Below are 27640 nucleotides of genomic sequence, written 5' to 3'. Positions count from 1 at the left end.
GTTACAGCACAGTTCAGTTCGTGATCACCAAGAGTCAGGACTTCTGGAGGTAAGTTCGACAATGCACCTTGAGCATCCCTTGAGAGGGTTCTGAGATGATGACCACCAAAATGGCCGCCAAAATGGCCGCCAAAATGGCCGCCAATATTGTTCTTCAAGCCTACTTGATGATTCCACAATATTGTCATCCACGTACCATTGTTGTCTGTTTATCATTATCTGTATTGAGAAGATTCTGTTATTGCCCCGGGTATTTGTGCCTTTCATTTTGGTTTTCTTTATTTTGGTCCTATGTTGAACCCGTGCTCCTCATCTGTATTTTACACTCTGTTCAGAATTTGGGACCTACGCTACAAGCTCGCTTTTGAATAGGTTCATAATATTATTTTAGCGTTGTACATAGAGCTAAACCTACAAAGATAGACCGCCATGTTTTATATGTTTACATTAATTTACTGTGCATCCAAGCCGGATATTATGATTGACTTCATTTTATTATATTTGACGTACATTCCTTCGTTGAGAAATATGAAAGTGAATTGAATTGAAACACTAACAATCAGTGATCAAAAGATATTAATCTCAATCATGGTAATGAGAGTGATAAATGGAAGGCAACTGAGATCGAGTACTAAGGATTAGTCATTGTTAATCCATGAATAGTCAAATTGGTTGATTAGCTAATATTGGCGGTCGTCTAGACATTGTCTAAAGACACACATCTTTTTTTCTTTAGATATGCAGGAGTAAAGTATGAATAGGTAAATCCTCATTGTTTTCTGTAAGGAATATTTTTTCATGAATGTTTTTATATGAGCGGTTCAAAAATGATTGACAGCGGTCAAAGTTCAACACTAGGAATGTAAATTAAAACGGATACATGCACACTAGGGTTTATTAGAAGTCACTAGTGACAATGCCGGTAGCAGTAATTTCTAATCACAACCAGAATACAAAATGATAAATGTTTCATGAGAATACAAGAAGAAATGCCCAGTTGCCAGTGATTGCTTTATTTATCTAGAATAATGTATATCAAACACATTTATACAAATGTACTAGCAGGTCACACAACTCACAATAGCCAAAACAAGGTAAATTCACATCTCGGCAATCATTTTGAATGCAATTGTTACGGCTTTTAAGTACAGGAAAACTATTGCCCACCCAGCCAGATCTCTGTGTGCCCAAGAGCAAAACATTCATATTTGACAAAAGACGTTGATATCAACCTTTTCATGCAGTGTGCCCGATAACATCCTATGCAACATTTGAATGCTTCATGTATGAATTACTAACGTGGCTGCCACTTTGAAGTTGTTTTGGTTGATTTGACAAATTTGCTCATGATGAATGTGAATAGAAGTATGAATCACTGTTTTTTTTCACATTTGGTTCAATCTCCAAAATTACTTTAGAGCCCAATTCTTTATCGTCTACAAATAGGATATAAAATACAAGGTTATTGACGGTCATCTTGGAGGCCTTCTTGAATATCTCAAAATCCTCAAAGACGCAAAAATTGCTTCATCAAGATTTGGATTCAGCACCCTCGAAAGAGTAAACACGGTCCGGGAGGACGGTAAAACAAGGTTTAGCCTCTGCAAAGCACCTACAGATTACAGAAGTAGATTCATATTCTTCAATACATATTCGTGTAGTCACTGGGTTCGCCATACCAATTAGTGTGTGATAACAAAGCCTTGGTCATATCGTGAGTGTATGATATCTGGGGATATAATGTTCAAGGAGCAGTAGTTTTGCGCGTGACTTGTCAGTGTTTGCTTTATAGCCTTAGAGACCTTGCCATGGAACCATTTTTTTTTTCCAGGTTTCCATCACAATGCAATCGTAGGAGGAAAGAACAAACAATTAATGTTGATAAAGGGGCCTATGTTTTCAGTTCGCGTCTAGCTCGACTGCACCACAATAACAATAATGGATACTCAGCTCTTAGTGCAGTGAGTTTTGATATTACCGAGACCAAAAGCCAACGGGACCTAGACACATTGGAGGGATGATTACATGGCATTCTCATTTCATAATAGTATATCATGGTGCTTCACTGGACGTGTACCATTTGCAGACGACACCAACTGTTTTTTTTTTAATTCCCACAAGGACATTGTAACACTGGTTGATACACTAAATATGGAATTAAACAACATCTCGAAATGGTTTAGAAGTAACAAGCTTTCATTGAATATTGATAAGACATGTTTTATACACTTTCATACGCTTCAATCCCAACCCATCCTTCCTCAAAGTATTTGTATTGATGAAACAAACATTGCTGAGAAAAATTCAACCAAGTTCCTAGGAGTGACCCTAGATAGCAATCTAGCATGGAATACTCATGTCCAGAATATTACAACAGCAGTATCTAAAGCAAATGGTGTTTTAAGGATAATAAAATATTTCATTAACGATCAAACTTTAATAATGCTATATAACATCTTATTTCTACCAAATGCAATGTACTGTAATATTGTATGGGACAACTGTAGCAAAACTAAATTGAACACATTTTTTCTTCTCCAGAAAAAGGCTCTTCGTATATGCACACATTCACATTTCTTGGCTCACACTGATCACACATTTTATCGCCTAAAAAAACTCTAAAGGCTCATGATATACACTTATACCTAACTGCCATATTTATGTAAACACACTCGAAATTTGTTGCCATTTTTTTCATAATGCCTTAGTAACCAATGACCATATTCATTCATACCCTACCCGTCGTTCCCATGATTTTCATTTAAGTAATCCAAAGCTTTTACTTGCTCAAAAGTCGATCAGAAATCACGGTCCGGGTACATGGAACACTCTTCCTGAGGAGTTGAAACAGTGTGCCTCCTTGTTTTCATTCAAAGCAAACTTAAAGAAGCACATTTTATTACAGTATACTTCAAATACGAACTAAAAACAAACAATTTATATGACTAATGTTGGTCTCCCGATAGCAACATCGCATATCGTTCCCTCTTCCAGCAAAGCAATTCTCGTATTCTAAATTCCAGCCTATCTGCCCTTGTGCACTTTCAAGCACTTGCACGCACATTCACCATCATCACATATCAGAGTTTATTTTCCCCTGCTATCTTCGCAGCAGAATTTGTATTGTTACTAATCTATAGTACGGTCCTACCTTTTCCTCGGGCCAGCCATCTTTTCAAGCAATGCTTACAATGGCGGCCTTCTGCATAATCGCTTCTTAACTACAATTGTTATTGTAATCCCTGCTGCATAGACATGCATACTGTATATGTGACCGTGCATCGCAAAGCAAACAAAAAGTCGCACCCCTTGATATTACTTGAGGACTCAAAAAAGGTGACATGGTTTAACTGAGTCAATCTTGAGTTTTTCATATTTTCTGAAAGAGGTATCCTTGTTCTACATTATTCTTTAGTTTTGGATCTCAACATGGATGGGAAAGTATGTTTTCAACATTTTATCTATAACTCGTTTTTTTTTTTGGGGGGGGGGGGGAGAGTAGAATAATCAGGTATGTCATAGAGGCCACTTTTCATTTCTTGAAATCCTTTGCACACTCTTCACTTTCAACTCTTATAACATTTGAAAAGATAATGCTACTGCTTTGAAAGTTAGCACTAATCATGTACAGAATGTGGTTATAAAACATTCTCAACTTCAGCTTAATCTGATAATTCCTTCATCGTTGTTGCTCCTGTGGTTTACATCCTGTGTTTTGTTCCTTTCAAGGCACAGCTAGCACGGCTTGGTAAAGAGTAAGCGCTTGAAAAGACCATGTACTTCAGAGCCTCTTTTCTCAGTTCACACTTTTCCAGAGAGTGTGCTTTTTGTCCAGTATTTAGGGAAGTTATAGGGAACTCCATTTGAATTGAGTTATACATCGTTTTTTTTTTTTTTTTTTTTTTTTTTTAGAGTCTGCTCTTTCAGAATCTGCCCTTAACTAAAAATCCATGTCTGGCGACTTTTTGTTGGTTTTGTGATGCATGGTCACGTATTATATCATTGATTTCCTTTTATATCTTTGTTTATGAAAGTCAAAGGACTCTCAAACGACTTTGTATGTTTCTCACATGTTCGTGATTATGTAACTTATGTATATTGATTTGCAGAAAATAAAGTTTCTATCAAACAAACCATTTGTGTAAAATTGGCTAAATAAGCAAACAATTCGGTGAACAGTCATGCTTTTTTATTATTAAATCCTTAAACAATTTCAAACAACTTTCGAGGTAAAAATACGAATAGACAGATTCTTTAAACATCTTATAAATCGAAATTTTATAAGAAAGGATCAAATTGACTTTGAAAACAGGGTGAAGCAGACGTTTGTGGAGATCGGTAGACTGTGATGAATTTGTAGGTTTTAAAATGAATTAATAGAATAATGATATTCTCCTAAATCCCATACATTATGTTTTGGCTGAGGTGAGGATAACTAACTACAGCTCTCCAGTCCTCACAGTATAGGTTGTTTGCCCGTTATTCACGAAAGTCGCGCTTGCAGTCTATATGAATTCAGCAATTGCTACATTTTCCCGTTAATAGCTATTTATAGAACGTAACAACGTCAGAATGTAATAATGGCACAAGTCCTATTTAGGCTTTCTTTGGAGACCCCTTGCAAAGTAATTAAATCATTGATAATCATTGAAATGACAGTTTAGCATTTCAGTATCACACATAACTCAAAAAGTAAGAAATTAGGAAATCATTTTTGTTTCATTTTCTCAAAATTCTTTCTCAAGGGCTTAGGTCGTATTCATTTGCAACACAATGAACTGATATGCATACATTCTCAACATTAATCGTATATAGTCATAGAGAAAATGTAGTGAAGTTCTGTGTGTTGGGCAGAGGTGAAACTTTCGAGACCATGACATTGTCAACTCATGTATTGCACAGAAATGTGGTTACAACTAAAATTGTCGTTTCCTGGAAAGCGTTGAATTTTTATGAAATATCTGTCATTCCGTTTGTTGGATCAACTCAACATGCCCATGGTGTAGAATATAATTTGTACTTGAATCTCAAGGATTCGTTGTGATATTACTCAAAATAGGTCTTGGACCACGTTTGGTACATCATTAAAGGAGGTTAATCATCAAGTTGTAATATTTCCAATGACTATCTCAGGAGATCACTTCTGTGAAACAACCCCGCCCCAAGGAAAAAAAAAACCAACAACAACACAACAACAACAATAAATAAACAAGAGCAAGAACAAAAACCACCATTAATAAAGAAACGAAGAAAAAACACAATTAAACACGCATACATTCAAACATACAGAAATAACTGCATTTGACAGTTTCATATTTTTTGCATTGTGACGTCAGTTGCAGTTTTTTTGAACTTCCTCATGGTTACCACTAAAAAATGTTATAACTGTCGTCTCGAACGTGTATTAATGTTTCTCTTTTAGCTTTTTATATTTTGTTTGTTTGATCGTTGCTTGTTTTATTAACATGTGATTATTCATGACTTACAAAAATGGCCAAACAACGTATTTTGCCTCTTTAAAACATAAAATCTACTCGTTTGATTCGAGTCTCATCCCAGAATAACTTTGAATGCCGCCTCGTGTGGTGTTGTGTTGTCTACCAGATTCCAGCACCAAGTCAGAGCGTGATGGAAAGTCCTCAAGCGGACGCTCTTGCCCCTAACCATGAAGAAAAATGCAATCACATGAGGGACGTGTTTAACAGGCTTGTGGAGGCAAACAGTCCGTCCCCTGAGCTACTCGCAGAAGTGAAAGAAGTGCTTTCACCCGGGTTTCTTGGACAGGCCTTCGGCAACCCCCAGGGGTTTGTTTGTTTGTTTTTTTCATTCATTGTTATCATCACCATGTAGAGACCTTTCAAATGCACTGTATTCCTCCCACGCATTCTGTCTAATTTCCATTACTACCTCGACTACGGTATCTATTTTTCATCATCACTATCACTTTTCATATTATCTTTAATCATTATTATCGCTATATTGTAACTATCATCATCACTATTGTTTTAATAATTTTTATCACGTCTATATCAACGCTAGTAAACACAATCATAGTGGTTTTTGTTTTATAAATCGATCATTCAAAGTAAATTAGATTATTGCGATGTTGTGTGGAGGAACATAGAGAAATGTCACATTCAAAGACTTCACATTTTTTCAAAATAGATCACTGCGTGCTGTACCAAACGTTCAAGCTAGGTTCCGTACTTAACACAGCACTACCCATTGATAAATTGGATAAGAGACGAAATAAACAAACTTTACATATTATTATGTATACAATCGCTATATTTTTAACTATCATCATCACTATTGTTTTGATGATTTTTATCACGTCTATATCAACGCCAGTAAACACAATCATATTGGTTTTTGTTTTATAAATCAATCATTCAAAGTAAATTAGATTATTTCGATGTTGTGTGGAGGAACATAGAGAAATGTCATATTCAAAGACTTCAAATTTTTCAAAATAGATCACTGCGTGCTGTACCAAACGTGGAAGCTATAGGTTCTGTACTTAACACAGCACTACCCATTGATAAATTGGGTAAGAGACGAAATAAACAAACTTTACATATTATTATGTATACAATTGGAAACAGCCTTTGTCCGAAATATTTGTTAGATATGTTTGGAAATAACAATTTTCAGATATAATGTTATGATTAAGATTAAGACTTGTTTTAAACATAAAAGTTTGACATATTTTGGATCAATACATTGGAATGAGTTGTCATTTGAGCTGAAACAAAAACCAGTATTAATACATAAGCTTTAAAAACGCACTTGACCGAAACAGTAGATAACTCTCCTCAGTTTTTCTTTGCATGCACTTCTCTCTCCTTATATACATATATATATATATATATATATATATATATATATATATATATATATATATATCCGTGGCTCCCCTCCCTCTCTCCCTATCTGCATATCTTGTCCACGCTCTCTCCCATGAACTCTCCTTTGTTTTCGTCTCTTTAATGTTAAACTACAGCGATGTACTTATGTAGTAATTGTATGTCGTTATCTTCGATTGATTGTGTTAATTTCTGTCTAGATTTGTGCCGCAATTTCATCACCATGTTTGTCTGTTTTCTTTGTTTTGTTTTGTTTTTATGTATCAGTTTTGTTTTTTCCATCATGTTGTAGTTTATTCGTATCGTGTATACGGACATGCGGAAGAACAGTCTCCGGACTGAAGTATGTACCTTAAATAACAAATGAAATGAAATGAAAATAGACAAAGGAATGAAGTGCATTCTACAATACTTTGCCACCATCTTCTACACCCCTTCCCGTGTATAAACTGAAATGTAAGATGAGCTAGTTAGCCGACACAAATGGCGTCATTTTGTATTGCAAATACATTTCCTCCCCAGAAGCGATGGTGAAATCGTGGGATTGAATCATAATATTAGTTAGATATGGAGGTGGATAATGATTGTTGATTAATTATTTTTAATAAATTGTGTAATTTCATACGACTGCATCACGGGGCTTTGTTTTATGCCTAAATGTTGCTCACATTTTTGCTTTGAAATAGCAACACAAGACATGATCAATTCTAAAAGGTTAAACACTACCGCCAAAAAAGGCAAAAGCAAACATTTTATGAAGATCAAGATATGGTCAAAACAGATAAACGCAGGCTGAGATATTCTAAAGATATGTCAGAGGTGATTTTGTCATGAAAATATTTTAACATTTTGAGAAGAGAACGGATGCGTCTCATTCTATATGTTCACATTGTAGTGAGACCGACCACACGCTAAATCTGGTGCGAGCTCGACAGACCTTTGGTATTCTACAGAACAAGGACTTCCACCTGAAACTGGTAAAAATGAATATTCCACTTCAGAAAGATGTACAAACCAATCAATTTTCAATAAAATTAAGTCAAATCAGATCATACCAATTATATAATGATTCAAAAATTGTTCAATTTACGTCCTAAGTTAACTTTATTAAAAGGGGGAGCAGTTTAGACTTGCCCTTTACCAATCATGTTAACCGAAAACTTTCACGTCAGATATATCTGATGTGAAGTAGGCGTCAAAATAAGTGAATCTTTTCATATACTATTGCATTGGATTCACTTTTACATTTTCTATTGTGTTTATTAAATGAAATTTCTGGAATCTTAAATCATTTATCTAGCTTTGAATTATTGAGTCCTAAGACGGTTTTCTTATAGATTATGCTTGTTAAGATGCTTGGTAGATAAACATTTTGTGTTCCTCTTACCTAATTTCATAATAAATAATAAAATAATATTTTACCAGCTTTTCGAGTACCAGCTAAAGCTACTGATTAACCTACTATCTAGCTTTAGATTTTTCTTATCAAAAGGAGATTTGCAGGAGAACTTTGTTCTGCTACCGCTGGCACGCAAAATGGCGCGCACTCACCCATATGACATGCACAGCTTTTCACGCATGCGAGAAACTAAACATAATCACTTTATACTTTTATATTTTCATGCACCTGAGCATCAAAAGTAATACTATTATGTATTAATAGACATGTTTATGTAAAAGAACACACCCTTACATGAGCAAACGAATTAAAATAGAATGTTTCCCCCTCTGTACTTAAATGATTTCCATGTTTGTCCAAGCATACTCGAACTGAAGTATTATGTAGATGGCGTACAGCATGCTATACTACGACCATAGTAGGCCCTATACATTGACGGTATATGCATGAGTGTATTCTGCATGTATTAATCTGTGTCCGTGCATATCATCCCATGAAAGGTGGCAGATATTATTCATGAGCAATACAACGGATGCTGGTCGAGACTGTGCCCCGCCCAATACGACCACGCCCTCTTAAAGTCGCTGTCTCTCATTCTCGTGTGCCCTGCCTTCGACCACCCGGACGAGGCGTGGTCTCGCAGAATTATAGTCCTTGTCGCCGAAACTCTGAATAAACTTGGGACAAACCAGTCGCAGGATGCCTTCGAGATTCTTGGTAATTCAAAGTTCCTTGCAAAAAAATAAATATAAATGTATATAATATAAATGTATGTATATATGCTACGTCGGAGTTGCATCCTGCTCCCTCGAACACCTGAATGAGCTAATCAACCACTTCAACAACTTCCATAACTCACTGAAATTCACACATGAAATTTCCGCTGACTCGATCGCATTCCTGGACATTGAACTCAGCCTAGAAGGAGATCGAATAAAGACAAGCGTACACTACAAGCCAACTGATGCGCATTGCTATCTGAACTACTCATCATCTCACCCACCCAGCTGCAAACGCTCAATACCGTTCTCCCAACTCACTAGACTCCGCCGTCTCTGCAGTGATGATGAAAACTTCCAACAGAAATCGCATGAAATGGCCGGTTTCTTTGAACGGCGTGGCTACCCTGAACAGGTTGTCAAGAAGGCGACAAGAAAAGTGTCTAGCTTGAGCCGGCAAGAAGCCCTGGAACCGAGGAGACAACGTAACAGCGACAGAGTACCACTAGTGTTGACATATCACCCATCAACGCAAAAGCTCGTTTCTACCATTATGGACAACACACACATCTTACAGGAAGATGCATCCACCAAGGAAATCTTCCAAGAGCCTCCTCTCGTAGCATACAAGAAGGACCGGAGTCTACGGGATCTGTTGGTCCACACGGGGTTGAAGGTCCAGGCACAGTCAGAAGCAGATTTGGAATACGGTACCCAACCCTGTGGAAGGAGAAGGTGCAACACATGTAGCCATGTGGATAGGGCAGCACACATCAAAGGTCCTAAATACACCTGGGTTGTTCGCGACCGGTTCACCTGTACCGTTGAGAATGTGGTCTACGCGATTCACTTGTACAGCCTGCCACAAGATCTACATAGGTGAGACGAAACGGAGACTAGCAGACCGCGCAACCGAACACCTCCGATCAATAAGGCTCAATACACCGGGACTTCCAGTGGCCCAGCACTTCAACCGGCCCGGGCACACCATTAACCACCTGAAGATCGGTGTAATGACGACCTGTCATAATGGCCCAGACGAAATCCGCAAACTACGAGAAGAGCAACCTATCTATCGCCTCGGCTGCCTTCACCCCAATGGACTGAATGTTTCTTTCCGTTCTTTCTCCGTCAGGGAATAATCCTTCTTTTTATCTTCGTTTCCTTCTCCCTCTCTCTCTTTCTCTCTCTCTCATCTGCAATTTTCTACCTCTTTGCTTTGTGACGTGCTTTCTCTTTGTTCTTTGTGACGTCCTATTTTGTACGCTTCTTGTATTTTCCTTACCTTCTTAGTTTTCTTTGTGACGTCCTACCTTGTGCGCTAATTGTCTATGTGCGCCCTTGTGCGCATCTTGTTATGGACGCGCTACCATCACAGTGACGACGCATCTTTTATTTTGATCTGCTTCAAAATAAAGTGTCAAATGTATTGACTTGACAAAGCCCTATGGGCGAAAATTCGTCAAATTTACGTCTCCAACGGAGTTTATATTGACCTACTGTTGTGAATATATATATATATATATATATATATATATATATATATACGTAACAAAGCTGCAACAAAGTTCATGCTGTATTCACCAACGGTTTATTTCTTCACACAAATTTTCGAGCGTCTCGCCGCCCTTTCTCAAGTGTATTCACCAACGGTTTATTTCTTCACACAAATAAACCGTTGGTGAATACAGCATGAACTTTGTTGCAGCTTTGTTACTTATCTTTTTATCTTGCCAACACGTGGACTACCTTATCAACATATATATATATATATATATATATATATATATATATATTATATATATATGTATATATATTATTTCATTTATTCATCTATTTATTTATTTATTTATTTAATGTATGTGTGTGTGTGTGTGTATGTGTGTGCGTGTTTGCTTAATCACTTTCATGAAGCATACTAATCTTAGGCATGATGTTCCTTACAAAGGGTTCCTTTGACAACCCCAAAGCTTGCTGTTTGCCGTGTCCATCAACAGCAACAACATACACCACGTAAACCAGGAACACTTCAGATGTAACAAGTGAGGAAATACCAATGTTAAGGCCGTGTCACACCATAACGCGGGCTTGTGGCGAGGAGGTAGTTTCCAGCACGTAGAAGATTTTCAGCGGGCGAACAAGAATGTTTGCAATTTTCATTCATGCCTTGTCATACCGTACGGGGGAACTTCTGCGGCTTGACTTGCGGGGAAACAAATTTACTCCAAGGAGCTGTCCGCAGTTGGTCCGCACCTGACAGTATCTAGCGCGTAGTTGCCCGGAGGTGCTCACGCAAGTCCGATTTAACCGCAGCCAAGTTTTGAGCATGACCAAAACTTTTTCCGGGTGAGTCGCGGGAATGCCCGTAGAGGTCCACGCAGAACGCCAGTAGGAGACCCTTAGCGGCAGTACTTCCCAGGCAATTCCCACGCAGGTACTTCGCAGTCCCGTATGCAGCCAAGATAATGAAATTCTGTGAGATTTCAGCCATTCCATTAGAGGAATTCCTTCACTAAGTTGTCAGCCCCCACGCGACTGGTACAAAGGTCACACAGTATACTCGCAAGTATAACGCGTCCAGCAAGTAAGACACATGCGCTGACTCGCACAAATCCTTTTCCGCCCACAGGAATGTCCGGTATGCTAGAAAATCCCTACACGTAACAAGCCCGAGTAGCTTGCCCGGAAAGGTGTGACAGGGCCTAAACACGGTTGCGGGTAAAAAAATATGCGTGCACACCTCCGGGCGACTACTTTTGAGATACATGCTAGGTACTGTCATGTGCGGATATCTACGGGGACTTCCGGGTAGTCAGAATTGTTCTTTGCAAGTCGCACGCAAGGCTGGTGTGACACGGCCGTCAGCTAGATCGCTAAGTTTGAACACGCAACATTAATTGAATACGTAGTGAATGTCTTTGTTATGGATCACTATCACGGTGATTGCAGGTGCTCAGCCAACAACAATGAGTATCGTGTAGTACAATCACATCCTTTTTTCCTCTTTATGAAGCGGCCGCCATAAAACTAGTAGAATACCGTGCCTGTGTATAGGACTAGCCAGCTCCGAATGCTAACAACTATTTATAATTGCACACGCACGCACACACACACACACACACACACACACGCACACACACACGTTTGAAAGTATGTTTGTTGTTGTTGACAGTCAATTGGTGGAAATGCGATGGCCGTCTATTGCGGTGGATGATTCTCGTGTTGAAGAAAGGACTGCTCGCCCTTCGGCGAAGCACGGCGTACGAGGAATTTGGCACCGTTTTCGTCTTGATCAACGCACTGAAACATCTCAATGAGGTAGAGTGCTAAACAACGTTTTTGTCCTAAAACCATAGTTTGAATCAAGAAAATCCACCGTCGGAGAGCATTTCCCTTTGCACTTCTGGTTGTCTTGTTATAGAAGTCTGAGTTACCCTTGATTGCCCTGACAAGCAAAATGAACATTTAATAAAGTTTTACATGCAATTGTAACACTATGGTGTCTGCAGTTTTTAGTTTGTTGTATTACTGTGTAACATAACTGAATTTTTTATATTTATCGTGCATTTGTGACTACTTATTTATACGACTGTGGAAGCATTTTTTTTCTGTATGCTTTTTTTTTGTACGTGACAATAATCAATCTGAATCTGAATCGTAATCTGAAGGTAATGTGGGCGCAAACTACGAGCAAGCATATGGATATAAGCGCGGGTGATACAAATTTGCTTTTCCACCTGTATGTTGTCGCAGAAGTTTTACTCTTGTGTTTTTGTTGTTGTTGTTTTTTTCTCAATCGTCAGGTAAACGAAAGGAATGGCCGTATTGTATCTCATCGCCTGTTTTACATACGGGGCATCGGAGAAGTAGAACTCTTCAACCATCTGGTGGCACATGAACGTGCAAGGGACCCTAATATGCCACAAGCGCCAAATGTAAGTCTGAAACTCTAATGTAAACCTTGAGATCTTTAGTGGCAGTATAATTTGGCGCATTACATAAACAGATTCCCGTTCAATAAAACTCGTGGTTCATCGGACGCTTAAATGATAATTCTAATGTAGATTATCACTTGTATGAATACCCGGGGATTTTGATAATACAAATTACACTATGGGAAAAGAGAGAGAACGAAGGAGAGAAAGATTCGACGACGAACAAAACGTTAAAGGCTGAGACTAATCGTGGCTCACTACTATACTGACATTGCTCAAGGAATCAGTGGTGTTACTAGGTAAACCTGATAAAACTGCAACATTTGAAGTATGTACACATATAAAAATCGGTGAAATGACAGTATTCGTATTATTTAGGCTTTTTATTATTGCCTTCAGCTTGCTCAGCTATTCTTATCTCACATGAGCCAAAGGCTCAATTCTAGTAATTGAGATCACTCAGTGTCCGACGTTCGTCGTCCGTCGTGCGTAAACTCTTTATTTTATGTTTCATATTGTGTAATCTTTATTTCTTCATATGTCACATTTAAACAAATAAATCGAAGAAATTGAATGAGCTAATTGTTGAATACAGCGAATAAGGCAAGACATATTTATTATGTGAAATGACGATATGAAGAATCTACATAGAAGCATTACTTGTGGGGCGTATAGATTCCTAGATGCTGACTTAAGATTAGTTCGTACATGAAATTAATATCTAAAAGGAATGATGAATTATAACGTACGGAAACACAGAAGCGAAGAATAATAATTATAAGAAAAACAAAAGAAAAGAAATGAATGTCCGCTAAACTGCAGTACAAAAGAGTGGATCATAGTGATCACCCGAGTGGGGCACGAGTCAGATACAACGACGGAAATACAAAGTATACAAATAGAAAGCCTAGGAACATAGAAGAAATCATTATAGGTATGAATTCAGAAAAAAAAAACGAATTCAGTTTTTTTTCAGTTTATGCTTCAATGAATTAAGAGAGATTGAAATTGGATTATTTCTCTATCCAGGCCATTCCAGAATTTAAGTCCTGTGGTATCTTTTTTATTTTGTTTTAAGAGCAGAAGAGGGATGAAAAGAACCTTTTTTTTGTCTCGAATAGGGTCAGAATGTACATCGGTATTCTCCTTCTTCAAAACTCCATCATGATGGATTTCCGCTAAACTTGGAAGGTAGCATCCCTATACAGGGAAATGATTATGATCTCAATTCGTTCAAATGCCCACTATGCCCTCTTGGGGCCTCCAGGGGAACCCAAACCTCCAAATGTAAGGAATCTTTCAAAATCTTCTTCTCTGTGAGATAGAATTAAGTTATTACATATGAGTATAAAGTATATTGATGACTTTGTTCATTGAGGATCCAGGGGTTTGTTTGTTTGTTTGTTTGTTTGATTTATTTTTCTTCCAACACAATTTCATACATAAATCAAAATCATTTTCAGTAATATCACATGGAATATCAGTAAACAGATTACAAGTACATGATTCAAAGAAGGAAAATCGATGTGTAAATTAATTTCATTAACAAATTATAAATCGTATTACCAATTTTCCAAATAATTACCTGAGAAATTATGCGGAAGAAGGACTGCCACTATAAGCAAAAGCTTGAGCACGTGGCAGCCCAGGGACCTATCTACATAATACATTAAAAAATTATATTGTTTGCGGAATGGAGAAATACTACAAAATATAAAACACTGTAAATACATTACGTTTTTTATATATGTATAGTGCATAGATACGAATAAGAAAGGTAACGTGAAATATGATGATGATGATGATGTATGATGATGTTGACAGGGTAATGATGAAGAAAAATGTGATAATGAAGATGAAAGTGATAGTGGTGATGCTAAAGATAATGGGAATGAAATGAAATGATAGACACAGAAACATTGCGTATATTTATTGTAGTTTTAAATTCAATTTACAGGAAAAGAAATGTGATCATACAAAACAAAATACATATTCAAATGCTATATTCATAGATTGTAATCTGACAGTAATGTACTTTTCAATCTAGCCTTGAAAGAATATAAAGTTTTACACGATTTAACATAATTTGAGAGTGTATTCCAAAGATTTGGTCCATTGTGTCTTACAGATTTTTGTACAATTGATAATCTGGGATTTACTAAATGAAAATGTTGCAAATTACGAGTGGGATATGAATGAACGGTATAATTCAGTTTAAAGAAATCGTGAAAAATGTTTGGAAGTAAGTTGTTCAAATACTTATACATAAAAAGCAAAGAATGTAATGTATTTATATTAAATATATTCAGTCTTTTTAACTGATAAAAAAAGTGAACTGGTGTGGGCTAAGTATTGTGATCCAGTACAGATGCGAATGGCTTTCTTTTGTAGTAAATAAATAGGGTTGAGTTTAGTTTTTGAACTTGTAGCCCACACTAGATTACAATATATAACATATGGTAGGATTAAAGAATTGTAAAGCATAAAAAGAGTATGTTCAGGAAGATAACTTTTCATCTTTGAAAGAACACCTATATTTCTAGAAATACAGGTTGTAACATAATGTATATGATCATTCCAGGTTAGGTTTTCATCAATAAAAATGCCTAAAAACTTAATAAAACTTTTACGTTCAAGAAATACATTATCAATCCTAATATTATTTACAAAACCATCTGTGTGAGTTTTCATATGCTTAAAATAAATATAATTTGTTTTATCAATATCAAGTGATAATTTATTATTCTTAAACCAGTTGGAAACATTTGGTAACTCTCCCCTCCCCCTTGCAATGGAGCTGGATCGGGAAGGGGAGAGTAAAGGGGTCGAAATAGGGGCATAAGCTTACACGTAGAATCACCACAATCTTGATCGTGTAATATGATTTTTCTGTTTGCATTATATTTTTGCTTGTATTTTATTTTGAATTGCAAAATTAATGAAATAATACGCCATAACAACAACAACAACAACAACAATAATAATAATAATAAAAAAATGTGCATTTTAATCTTCTTCTCTAAAAACTCGGCAGGTAGCATCCTTAGGTTGAATGGGGGATGTTTACATTGATTTTTTTAACATCGTTTAATGCATAATGAAAATCTGTAAAAAAAGGGCCTGTAGTGTACTTCATGGCAGGTATTTTTTACCAGTGTGAGGAAATATGCAAATTGGCACCATGCCCCGATAGAAGCCCTCAAAGCTCAGGTACATGTAGGCCAAGTGTATAGTTTGCAAAAATGCGTGGAAGGTGAACTTGCTATACTCAGGTGAGCACCAGACAGTCCGGACTCGATTCTCTTGTTGTATCTACTCACAAAGGATACATTTTTTCTCTCTCTTGTTTCTTTACTGTCACACCACTTCTTCAGGTTATGTTTTATGCCTCCGCCATGAAATGTAGCTGGAGGCATTATATTTTCGGGTTGTCCGTCCGTCCGTCCATCTGTCCATCCGTCCGTAAACAATTTTGTGCACAGCGTAACTTAAAAAAAAAAAAAACGTTTGAGGTATCCTAATGAAACGTGACATATGTATCATGAATGAGTGGACGAAGTTGTGCCTATCAACTGTTATTAACTTCTCACAACTTCGTCTCACATTGTCAACATGCACTCTTGACCTATCTGGAGAACCACACAATATGGCGGAGGCGTACTAGTTGTGATAGAGACATTTCTAGTTTTTGTTTTGTCTTGTTTTGCTTTGTTTTTACCAGGTATTCAACTGGATTCACCATCTCTTCCTACTTGATGTCGCAAGCAAATGGACGGTTATCAAAATATCAACTAATTCTACGCGGGTAAGTTGATTTAGAAAAATATTCTTGACAGCAATGAACAAATTCTAGCATCTTTTATTTTCTTTGCTATCGTGTTTGTAATTCAATTCATTTCACATATCCTAGTAAAACGAAATTAAAAGCTTTTATAGCCTTTCTATTTCATTTTCATGAATATAGATTTGTCATAATTATATCTCATTGCTATAATAATGACTCAATGACTTATCGAGTAACAGTCATACTGAAACTGCCCTCATTTCACTAATACTATTGTAAATTTCCGTCCACATATCTTACTTAGACAATTACGACTGCGACTGCGAATTAATACATGAAATAAAACATTTAGCTCTACATGTTGCACAAAAAAAATGTCTTCCAAATAAGAAGAAGACAAAACCGTCATGATACCATCACAGTCAACTGTGCAATTTTGTAGCTACTGTACTATTAGTTTTGACGAAGAAATTACTGTTCTATAATTCTAACCATTCTTTCTGAATAAACCATCAACTAGAACAGTGTCCTTTTGTTTAAGTCATTGTTACGAAATCACTATACATCACATGAATGCGAACCATGCTATTTATTTTTCTTTTTGACCCCGTTGAATAAGGAAAGAAGAAGGAAAACTACCGAATATAGTGCAAGTGTTAGTTAATGTATAAGGTTCACGATAACATTTTCACCACAGCACGTAATTTGCATAAAGTGCTGGTGACTGATATTGCAGTGTGGGGAAAGCATAGAAATTACAATTTCAACCCTTTTGCCGATTCGCATGAAACATTTACTGGTCTCTTGGTATCATTTTATGTGCTGCCTACCGAGAATTACTTCAAACCTTTTTTTTTCTTCACAGACAAGACTTCGTAAAAGTTCATCCAGAGGGGGTATTTGGCTCGGCTCGCTCGGACTGTGCCATTGTGCATTTTGTTTATTATGCGCAGCTTTTCCCTTGGCAATCGTGGGTGAAACAGGGCGCGCGGAACTGTGACGCCATTTACAAGAGTAAACCGTGCTTGAGAACCCGGTTGTAATAATAAGACTTTCTAAACATTGCTTCGAGTAAAATACGGTTTAGAAACTCACCTCCACATTGCATTTCAAAACCATGTATCAAATCAATGTTTATCTCGATTACCACTTACAGAAAAAAAGTTATGTAAACTACAAAACGTGGTTCCAAAATTATGTTTCTAGCCAAGAAAGTTTACCATTTAATGCACCGTTAAAGACGCCATGGAGTGGAAAGGCAAGCTTGCATGATATTTGAGAATCCCCTTCGAACAGATTTGTATAAACTTTATGACAGATCTCTAAACAAGTACAGCACGGCCCAAGAATCTCGACCGGAGTCGGCTGCTACCGTTAGGCCTATAGGCTTCCTTGAATATTGGCTAGCAGGTGCTATTCGTAGTTTTGAATTTAATACCCCGGTGTCAGGGGTGAATCGCCCCACGCTCCCTCGGTTTAAAAGACCCAGTAGCATGGGGCCGGGAAAGAAGATTGGCCCGCTTGAGTCGATCTGTTCGCTGCCTACCTTGGTGCATTCAAATTAAACCACCGCTAGCACAGTCCTGCTAGAATAGTTTTGCCCGTCAACAGATTAAACGTAAACATGGTAAAGTAAATAATATTTTTCGGGCGCATATCCGAAGCATTGTAATACCCTCATCGGTATAACGTTCAACTCTAGCAAGTCGATACCTCTCTGGATGCCTTAGTGACGAGTATAACCAAGGAGGTTTAAGAGATGGAGTTCCAACTGGGTGTAATATTATTCAAACAGCTGCCATTTTTCTATTATATATACAAACAAACGAACGCGTCTTGTGTGTCTGACGATAATGGGTGGTCGATGTTATATTGTCTGATTTACTGGTGTTTGGGTTTTTGTTGTGTGTATGTGTGGTATTTTTTTTCTTCATATAGGACTGCCTCAGTTTTAAAATCAACTTCCAGAATTTCTTGAAGTTGAACCGGAACTACATTTCGCAGGCATTTCCACATTTGGGGATTCCCCTTTTCCGAGATATGCACTCTCCCGTGATGAAGTTCGTGGACATCCGGCGCGGATCGGGTATCATACAGTCTGCTATGGAGAATGTCGATCGGTACTGGAGCGAGGGACCAGCGACATGGCTGAAACCGTTGGAAGTTCAATTCAAGGACGAGTATGCAACGGACCTGGGAGGCCCTACAAAGGTCCCGGATGTCGTCATTACACAAACATTACCAAAACGGTGTTAAAGATTAGGTTACCACTACATACACTATAAAGAAAAATACTCCTATATCACAGCAAAGTTTGGGACAGGTTTGCTAACTTACACAATAAAGCTGAATATTGAGTGAGATTATATTTGCATTCGAGGAATATCTGTTGGTATGTATCTATACAAATTGCCTTGTTTTTAATGTCTTTTTTTTTCTTGGGGAGAGAGAAGCTGGATGGGGATGGTATTGGACAACTTTATTAAATCGTCTACAGTCGGTTAATATACCACGTGTAGTCTACTTTATATTTTTCATAATAGGAACTTTACAATGTCAAGATGTAATCATCACAATCCTTCCTTACGATGATAATGAATGAGAGGAAAATAAAGTTAAATACAGTATTATCATATTTCGAGAGACTTTTATGACATAACTATTTATGATGGGATGAAAATCATTGCCTCAATGGCAGCCACACAATATAAACTTAGATTCAGATTCATATATTGTCCATTTAGGAAATGCTTCTTGTTAGCATATGGGCGTATACACGGGGATATCTGCATACATACATGAATACGTACGTATATTCGTGTACGTGTATACATACAAATAAATACAATTTTCATTATACACAATCCTTTATGCATAATTTATACTCACAATACAGTGATCACATACATCGTTACAAATTTATAATTCATCACAATTCATTATATTTACCGATCAACAACAAAACAAAAAAGATACAACGAACATCCCATTTTGCCCTTGATGAACAACTATCTGATGAACATCTGACGATCAATTTGAACTTATTATTTATGTTGCTGTTGATGTTTTTTTTGTAGGAATTCTTCCATGAGTTCTTTAGAGAGGTAATGGACACAAACAAGCTGTCATTCTTCAGGCGGATGGATGAGAAGAACATGTCGTCTCACATGTGGTTCAATGCGGTATGTCAGCCTAACCGTGTGTGTATGTGCGTGTGTGTGTGTGTTGGTGTGTGTGTGTAATAAGGTGATACAAAGCCATTATTTTTAAAGCCATAATTAGCGTTCAACAACTTTTCATGATTGCACCGAAATTTGAACGTTTCAGATAATACATTACAATGTCTTCCTCTCTCTTTCTTTCTTTCTTTTTTTTTTGGGGGGGGGGGGAGGGGGGAAAGGGGGTTGTGTGTATGTACAGAAACTAATAAGACGCGTTGGCTAAAATCGTCAATATGTTATGTACAATGTTTGTATTAGTTCGGTAGTATGTAAATACGCAGTAAATGCATGTATACAACAACAAACTTTTAGTTCCATAAATATGTTAAATGATCATGAAATCATGATATACTAAATAGGTACTGACTCTCTCGAAACGATGGGAAAGCTGATTTTTTTTCACCTGTTTCATAAATAACGTCTAATCTGTTGATGTAAAAAGGATAGATAAATACGTTAAAATAATTACAATTTACATAATTTGAAATATTGCTTTTTGCCATTTTTTTTCTCATTCATAGGAAAATAAGGACTTCCAGACTTTAGAAAAGATCGGATTCCTCTTTTTCCTATGTCTGCACAACGCCACGGTTGTCACTCTTCCATTCCCTCTGTTGCTGTACGAAAAACTCCTGAACCCAAAGTAGGTTTGGTTTCCCCGTTGTTGATATCTATGTTAGTTACATTCATAGTATCAATACTCTTCAGGCTTCGATTTGGTTCAACGCGTGAGAACAAATCGAAAGTTTGATCTGTAATTTAGATGACTCCTAACTGGTAATACCTAGAAATCCGGTATGGGTATGTTATTGTCAAAATCGTATATCTGTTGGCTGTGTGTAACGAGATCATGAGAAAATGGCTCGATAGCCCACATTAACTGAACAAACTGGTCTCCAAAGGGTCAAGTTGGATGTCAGGAGGGACATTTCACCGTTTTATGCACCATGCTTTTTACTTTTTCAATTCAATTTGCGTTTATTTCATTCAAACAGATAAAAAACATTCATTCAAAGTATATGAATAAATTCAAATTGACAATAAAAATGTAACAGAATGTGGAGACAGCAAGAAAAACAAAGTTTTATTAGCAGCTGCCACCATAACAAAAGCATTTATAATAAAAGTCATATTAAATTGTACAAATAAATATGCATAGATATTAAAACCAAAGAGATTGAAAATACATATTCAACAATAGACACATAGAAACAAAAACAAACAAACAAACAAACACAGAGTAATACCCGAATGTGTAGATTACTTTTCTTTTTCCAATAAGAATAATTTAAATCTTCGTGTAAAAACATTTAAAGATGGACTCATTTTAATTGACTGTGGCAAGTTATTCCAAATTAGAGGTCCTCTTTACAAAACAATATATAAACCAACATTTGTTCTCTTAAGAGGTAAATGATAATTCAGAGGATTTCTCAAACAATACAAATGAATAGCACTATTTAACTGAAACAAGGAAGAAAGACTTGGGGAATACAATTTTTAAAACATAAATACATAAATTCACCAATAATATATTTGTTCAATTCAAAAATATCTAAAACATTACATTTCATAAAAAGAGGTTTAGTGGAGGCAAGGTAATTGGCGTGACATATGATTCTCACTGCTTTCTTCTGCAGACGGAAAAGTCTGACCATAGAATAATTCGATGTATTTGCCCAAGCAATGTTTCCATATTGAAGTTGGCTTAATATAATAGCATTATAAATCATGCATAAACTATTGTGAGGAAAATATCGTAATTTGTATAAAATACCGATACATTTAGAAATCTTATTGCAGACTGAATCAATATGTTTATGCCAAGATAATTTATTATCAATAATGACGCCAAGAAATGACAATGAACTCGTAATTTTTATAAGATTGTTATTCATATAAATTGCTGTATAAATTGCTTTACGATGAGTGAATGAAAGGAGATCCTTAATACGTGCACGATTGTGACTCTCTCACACAAATCATTTAAATTCAATTGAAACTTTAGTTCAAACTTTAATTTGAACAGAGTGTTATGCCTCTTACCATTGTGAGGAAGGATGATAATTTATCACACAATATTGCTCAGTTGAGGCGGTAATGCAACCAGGGTCCTTCGGATCCGGATGCAGACGCGCCACCGACTGAACCCAATCACCGCAATCCCTGCATCTTTTTCAAAAGTCCGCTCACAAGTGGCGGAGAGATAGAACTATATAGGCCTATCTATAAGTCTGATCTTAATATGAAATTAACCTTTGCTTATGTTTGTACCTTGAAATATGATATGTTGCCTCTTACCATGAAGACCTATCGCATACGAAGATCTTCGAAGCCTAGACCCAAAGCTATATGGCAAACTGGAAGGTTATAGAAAGTGCTCGGCAGAGGAGCTCGAAGGGCTCAAGCTCAGCTTCGATGGACTACAGCCAGACGGGGAGAACATTGATGTCACACAAGACAACCTGTAAGTCACAGTATCCGAGCTATTTTATATCATTCACGAACAATTAATCGGATTCCGCCCCTATGCTAAGAACGGAGCCGAATCATGAGATTTTGGAGGGTTTTTTTTTTTTTTGCGGACATTCTGAAGTTTGAGGTCAACGTTTTATCGCTCATGACAGGACAATCGAAAATCAGGGAGAGAATCTGTCAGCGCGATGCATCCATATTGAAGTGAGAGACTTCCCGTGCATTTCTACATTACTCCCTTACACACTGAATAAGAAACAATTTCTCCGCTTTGTATACGTGCACGTACGAATGTAGAAAAAATAAAATCAGTCATGCTGATTTCTTTTATGCCTCCGCCATGAAGTGTCGCCGGAGGCGTTATGTTTTTGGTCGTCCGTCCATCCGCCCGTCAGTCTCTCTGTCCCTCATTCCGTTCTTCCGTCCGTAATCGTTTTTTTTTTTTGTGGACAGCATTATAGTACCTTGATGTATCATTGTATTGTGTTATAAAGTCATATATAATTAATGTATTGTAGTAATGTAACGTAAGTGAGGGGACTGCAATCTACAAGTTCGCTTTTTAGCAGCCCCTCAATTTCCATTTCCATGAAGTTCTTTTAAGAACCAATATGTATTATTATGTTCCAATATATGTAATCATGTCAAAGTGTATTACCTGTGTTTGATTGGAAATGAAAATCAAAAGAAAAAAAAAACATGCATGTGAACATGCATGTGTGAAATGAAAAAAAAAAAGAGAAAAACTTATCCATTTGAGCTATTCAAATGACACTTATTGTCGTGTTTATGTATAATATATTTGGCCTATCAATATTTAGGTGCACATTTCCAAGGTCCAAGGTCCAAACATCTATTTTTTAATGCTGAAAATACACTATTTTCTCCACACCTTGAAAATTACTCAGTGCAAACACCCAATAAACTAGGTATGTACTTGTAGTAATGCAGTATGATTCTGTATTGGGCCAAAGGTTATTTTGAAATTCTAATAGTATTTAGAAAATAGCTCAAAGGATTGTCATAAAGATTGGGTATGGCAATTTAGTAATTAGTTGAAGAAAGATGTGAGCCCTGCTGTCGGGGGGAAAGAGTAATTTTTAAAGTGAAAATGCTGAAGTTTGATTCGTTTTTTTTTACAATAAAACAGTACTGTCATCTCACACTGTCAAGATGTACAACAAACCTTTGAGAGAATAATGCGATACGTTGGAGGTTTGTAACAGTCGCAAAGAGTGATTTTTCTGGTTGACTCTTTCACAAGTTATAACGATATAGAGCGTCACAAAATGCCATGTTACATTGTATTCTGTATGTTGAAATAGATATAATGCTATATCATTCAAAGATTCCAGTAAAATCATATCAATCTTAATATCTGTATGCATTCATGATCGCTCTTCAAAAACCAGGCAGGAGTACATTGACAGGAAATCCATCCATCAGCTCGCAATTCAACAGTTCGTCGCCTTCCATCTTGGCTTCAACAGAATACCGAAGCCAGAACTCTTCTACAAGCTCAGATCCGAGGAGTTACGAGACGTGATCATGGGAGAAGAATTTGACTGGATGTCCTTTGAAAACGTATGCTGCCATCGTCATATAGATAGCTTTAGATATTTAAGACGACGAATGCGTTGGGCGTTCTCCTTTCTCACTGCGTCGTTTTGCAAAATAGTTTTAGAGTAGCGAGGACTAAATATAAAAATGGCACCCCCATATGATCACTACGTCATGTATAGCTCTCTGATGCGCCTTGAATATGTTCTAGATCCAACAGTTGTTTGTTTTCCCTTTGAACGTCCACTTCATGAAAAATCCAAACTCCCTAATGTATTGTTCGAAGGACAACAAAGATTCACTTGTTATAATGCCTTAATGTAGTTTCTATGCAGTCCGTCAAATCCCCAACTTAACCAACTGATCATCATTGAAAGATTTGATTCGTATGTCATGTGCGTCTGAAGGATGAACTTTTTATCTTTATCATCATTACACAATACCCAGAGCACGCTCTACAAGTTGCCATACCGTGCGGACCACCCGGTCATCCGACTATTCTGGAGTGTGTTCCATGAGTTTGATGAGGACAGGAAGAAACTCTTTCTCAGTAAGAAACTTTTGGTTTCTTTCTCATGTCTATCATCCATTACGCAAGTAATTTAAACACACACACACATGCGCGCGCGCGCCCACGCACACACACCATTATTACATTTGTATGTGACCCTGCACCACAAAACCAACAAAAAGTCGCCAGACATAGATTTTTAGTTAAGGGCAGATTCTGAAAGACCAGACTCTAAGCTTTAAAATGATATATAACTCAATTCAAATGGACTGATTCTGAAAGACCAGACTCTATGCTTTAAAATGATATATAACTCAATTCGAATGGACTCCCCTAACCTACCTAAATACTGGAAAGAAAGCAAACACTCTGGAAAAGTGTGAACTGAGAAAAGAGGTTCTGAAGTACAGCGTCTATTCAAACGCTTAATCTTTACCAAGCCATGCTAGCTGTGCCATGAAAGGGACAAAACACAGGATGTAAACCACCGGAGCAACAACAATGAAGGGATTATCATACTAAGCTGTTATTGAGTATGTTCTATTAGCACATTCTGCTCATGATCAATGCTAACTTTCAAAGCAGTAGCGTCATCCTTTCAAAAGTTATTAGACTTGAAAGTGAAGAGTGCCCAAAGAATTTCAAGACATGAAAAGCGGCCTCTATGACAAACCTGTTCATTCTTCTCTTCCCCCCCCCCCCAAAAAAAAAGGGTTGTAGAAAAACTGCAAAAAACACACTTTCCCATTCATGTTATAATACCAAACTGAAGAATAATGTAAAAGAAGGATAGCTCTTTCAGAAAATATGAAAAACTCAAGATTGACTTGGTTGACCCATTTCACCTTTTTTTGAGTCCTCACTTAAAATCAAGGGGTGCGACTTTTTGTTTGTTTTGTGGTGCACGGTCATATGTGTGTGTGTGCGCGCCCGTGTGTGTGTGTGTGAGTTTGTGTATACACCATATATGATATCGATCACATTATGTATAACTTGTGTGTTTGTTGGTGCGTGAATAATCCATGTGAATGTTTTTTTGATGTTTACATAATATTTATGATAAACATAAACGTGCGAATACTACTTCATTATTATAATGAATTATGTCTGTATTCCATGAATTTGTTGCTGGTTCGTAAATTTATGATGACTATCATTATCAAATGAAATAAGAAACCCTTATGTCTAAGGAGATAAAAGTTAATAATATGTACGGTTAGGACTTCTTAAAACTGGCATGACTAATTTCTGACTTTCCCAAACACACCAAAGATCTTATTTTACATATATTTGGGAAAATGTGATTTAAATATAACTTAAAGTAAAAGCTGCGGTCATTATGTAAAGGTGCACTGCTGCAATGACCAAGACGAGTATGACCAAGTGTTTGCAGGGCGTGGGTTGGAGAGCGGCAGCAACGGTTTGATGTCTCTACCGTAAGAGCTGCCGGAGCGCCGGGCACGGACAGCGTTAATGATCTCCATCTTCCTTATCCCTCCAGACCGGATGACGAACATTGAGAGAGGGAGAAGCATTTTCCCACTCGTCATTCCGCTCTTGTTTGCACATCCAAAGGCATGACAGTGCAACATCTTGTAAAAGCTACGCGTTAAGCGGCCAAAAGCTAGCGTACTCGTTCTTCACCGCTGCGTGTACAGGATCACACGTGTAAACAACGGGCCACTGGAAAGCTCAATATTGTAATATCTTCATGGTGGTCACTGTATTTCAAGAAAAAAAGATACAGCCCACTAAAGACCGAACACACGTCTCGTAATAAACTACCATATATGTGACCGTGCATCACAAAACCATCAAAAAGTCGCTGAACATGGCTGTTTAGTTAAGGGCAGATTCTTAAAGAGCAGACTCTAAGCTTTAAAATAATGCATAGTTCAATTCAAATGCACTCTCCTAACCTAACAAAATATTGGATAGAATGCACACACTCTGGAAAAGTGTGAAGTAAGAAAAGCGGCTCTGAAGCAAAGGGACTAATCATTGACAAGCACTTTAATCTTTACCAAATGACATTAACTGTGCGATGAATGGGAAAAAAACAGGACGTAAACCACTGCGGCAACAACAATAAAGAGATTATCAGATTTAAACTGAAATGAAACACGCTCTCTTAACACATACTGTCCATAATTACTGCCAAATTTCAAGGCAGTAGCATTACTCTCTTAAAAACTATAGGGCCCGAATTCACGAAGGTGGTACAAATTAAACCAAGGTTTAAATCATGGACAAAAGCCATGGAGCGCCAAGTGTTGCATGGAATATTTCGTTACGAAATGTTCATTTAGTTACAAAACATTGTCATTTCGTTACAAAATAATCATTTCATCAACGAAATTACTGATTTCGTAAACGAAATATTCCATGCGACACTTGGTGCTTCATGGTTTTTGTCCATGGTTTATACCATAGTTTCATTTTGTACCACCTCCGTGAATTCGGGCCAATGAGTTGAAAGTGAAGAGTCAGTATGTGCAAAGATTTTCAAGAAATGAAAAAGGGCCTCCAAGACATACTTTATATCACTACTTTACAAGAATGGGGTTGAAGAAAAACTGCTGAAACACATTTTCCCATTCATTTTATAATCCCAAACTTGAGAATATTGTAGAAGATGACTGAAGATGATTGTATTAGGATGACTCTTTCAAAAACTATGAAAAACTTTTTGAGATTGACTTGGGTAACCCCTTTCACCTTGTTTGAGTCAAGAGGTGGGACGTTTTGTTCGTTTTGTGATGCACGGTCACATAATAATTATATCAAAACATAGGTAATTATGTTTTCTATTCAGATAAAATGGTATTACAGTGTATGTGGAAAACTTTTACTCTGTTTCAAATGACAAAAAGTCCCCGACAACTCTATGTCTCATGTCATATGGCACAGAGTTCTTGACTGGGGCTGATCACCTACCCATCGGTGGCTTCCGGTCCCTCGATTTTACCATCCGACGTTATGACACAAGAAAGAATAACGACGGTGCCGATCCCTCGGAGATCGGTCCAGTCGCCATGACCTGCCCAGGCTTCATCTCCATGGGTCTACCCGAGTACGAATCCGAAGACGACGTCCGGTTCGGACTTCTACAGGCAATAGAAAAGCCTCCGAGCTTCAACCTGGAAAGACCTCGCAATGGTTGCCAGTAA

At 37.2% G+C, this 27640-nt stretch overlaps 1 protein-coding gene across 1 annotated transcript; it reads left to right on the top strand.

Moving 5' to 3' along the window:
* On the top strand, window positions 1-27640 carry LOC139723799 (probable E3 ubiquitin-protein ligase HERC6). The gene is made up of 14 exons (XM_071635006.1): window positions 1-49; window positions 5605-5804; window positions 7762-7843; window positions 8766-8982; window positions 12157-12302; window positions 12788-12919; window positions 16641-16724; window positions 18642-18914; window positions 19781-19885; window positions 20446-20567; window positions 22233-22391; window positions 23812-23983; window positions 24407-24509; window positions 27381-27640. The coding sequence occupies exons 2-14, from the start codon at window positions 5629-5631 to the stop codon at window positions 27638-27640; spliced, it is 2031 nt and encodes a 676-aa protein (XP_071491107.1). The 5' UTR covers window positions 1-49; window positions 5605-5628.

This window comes from Diadema antillarum, unplaced genomic scaffold, assembly GCF_040938485.1.
Source record: "Diadema antillarum isolate AM-2024a unplaced genomic scaffold, OU_Dant_1.0 scf00000201, whole genome shotgun sequence".
Classification (NCBI taxonomy): Eukaryota; Metazoa; Echinodermata; class Echinoidea; order Diadematoida; family Diadematidae; genus Diadema; species Diadema antillarum.
Note: the sequence above shows the minus strand (reverse complement) of the source record. Positions and strands in the feature narration are given on the sequence as shown.

Coding starts and splice junctions, on each gene's coding strand:
- LOC139723799 (XM_071635006.1), top strand. CDS start 5,629: ATGGAAAGTCCTCAAGCGGACGCTCTTGCCCCTAACCATGAAGAAAAA. Junction 8,983..12,156: donor GGATGCCTTCGAGATTCTTG/GTAATTCAAAGT, acceptor TGTTGTTGACAG/TCAATTGGTGGAAATGCGAT. Junction 22,392..23,811: donor GATGTCACACAAGACAACCT/GTAAGTCACAGT, acceptor TTCAAAAACCAG/GCAGGAGTACATTGACAGGA.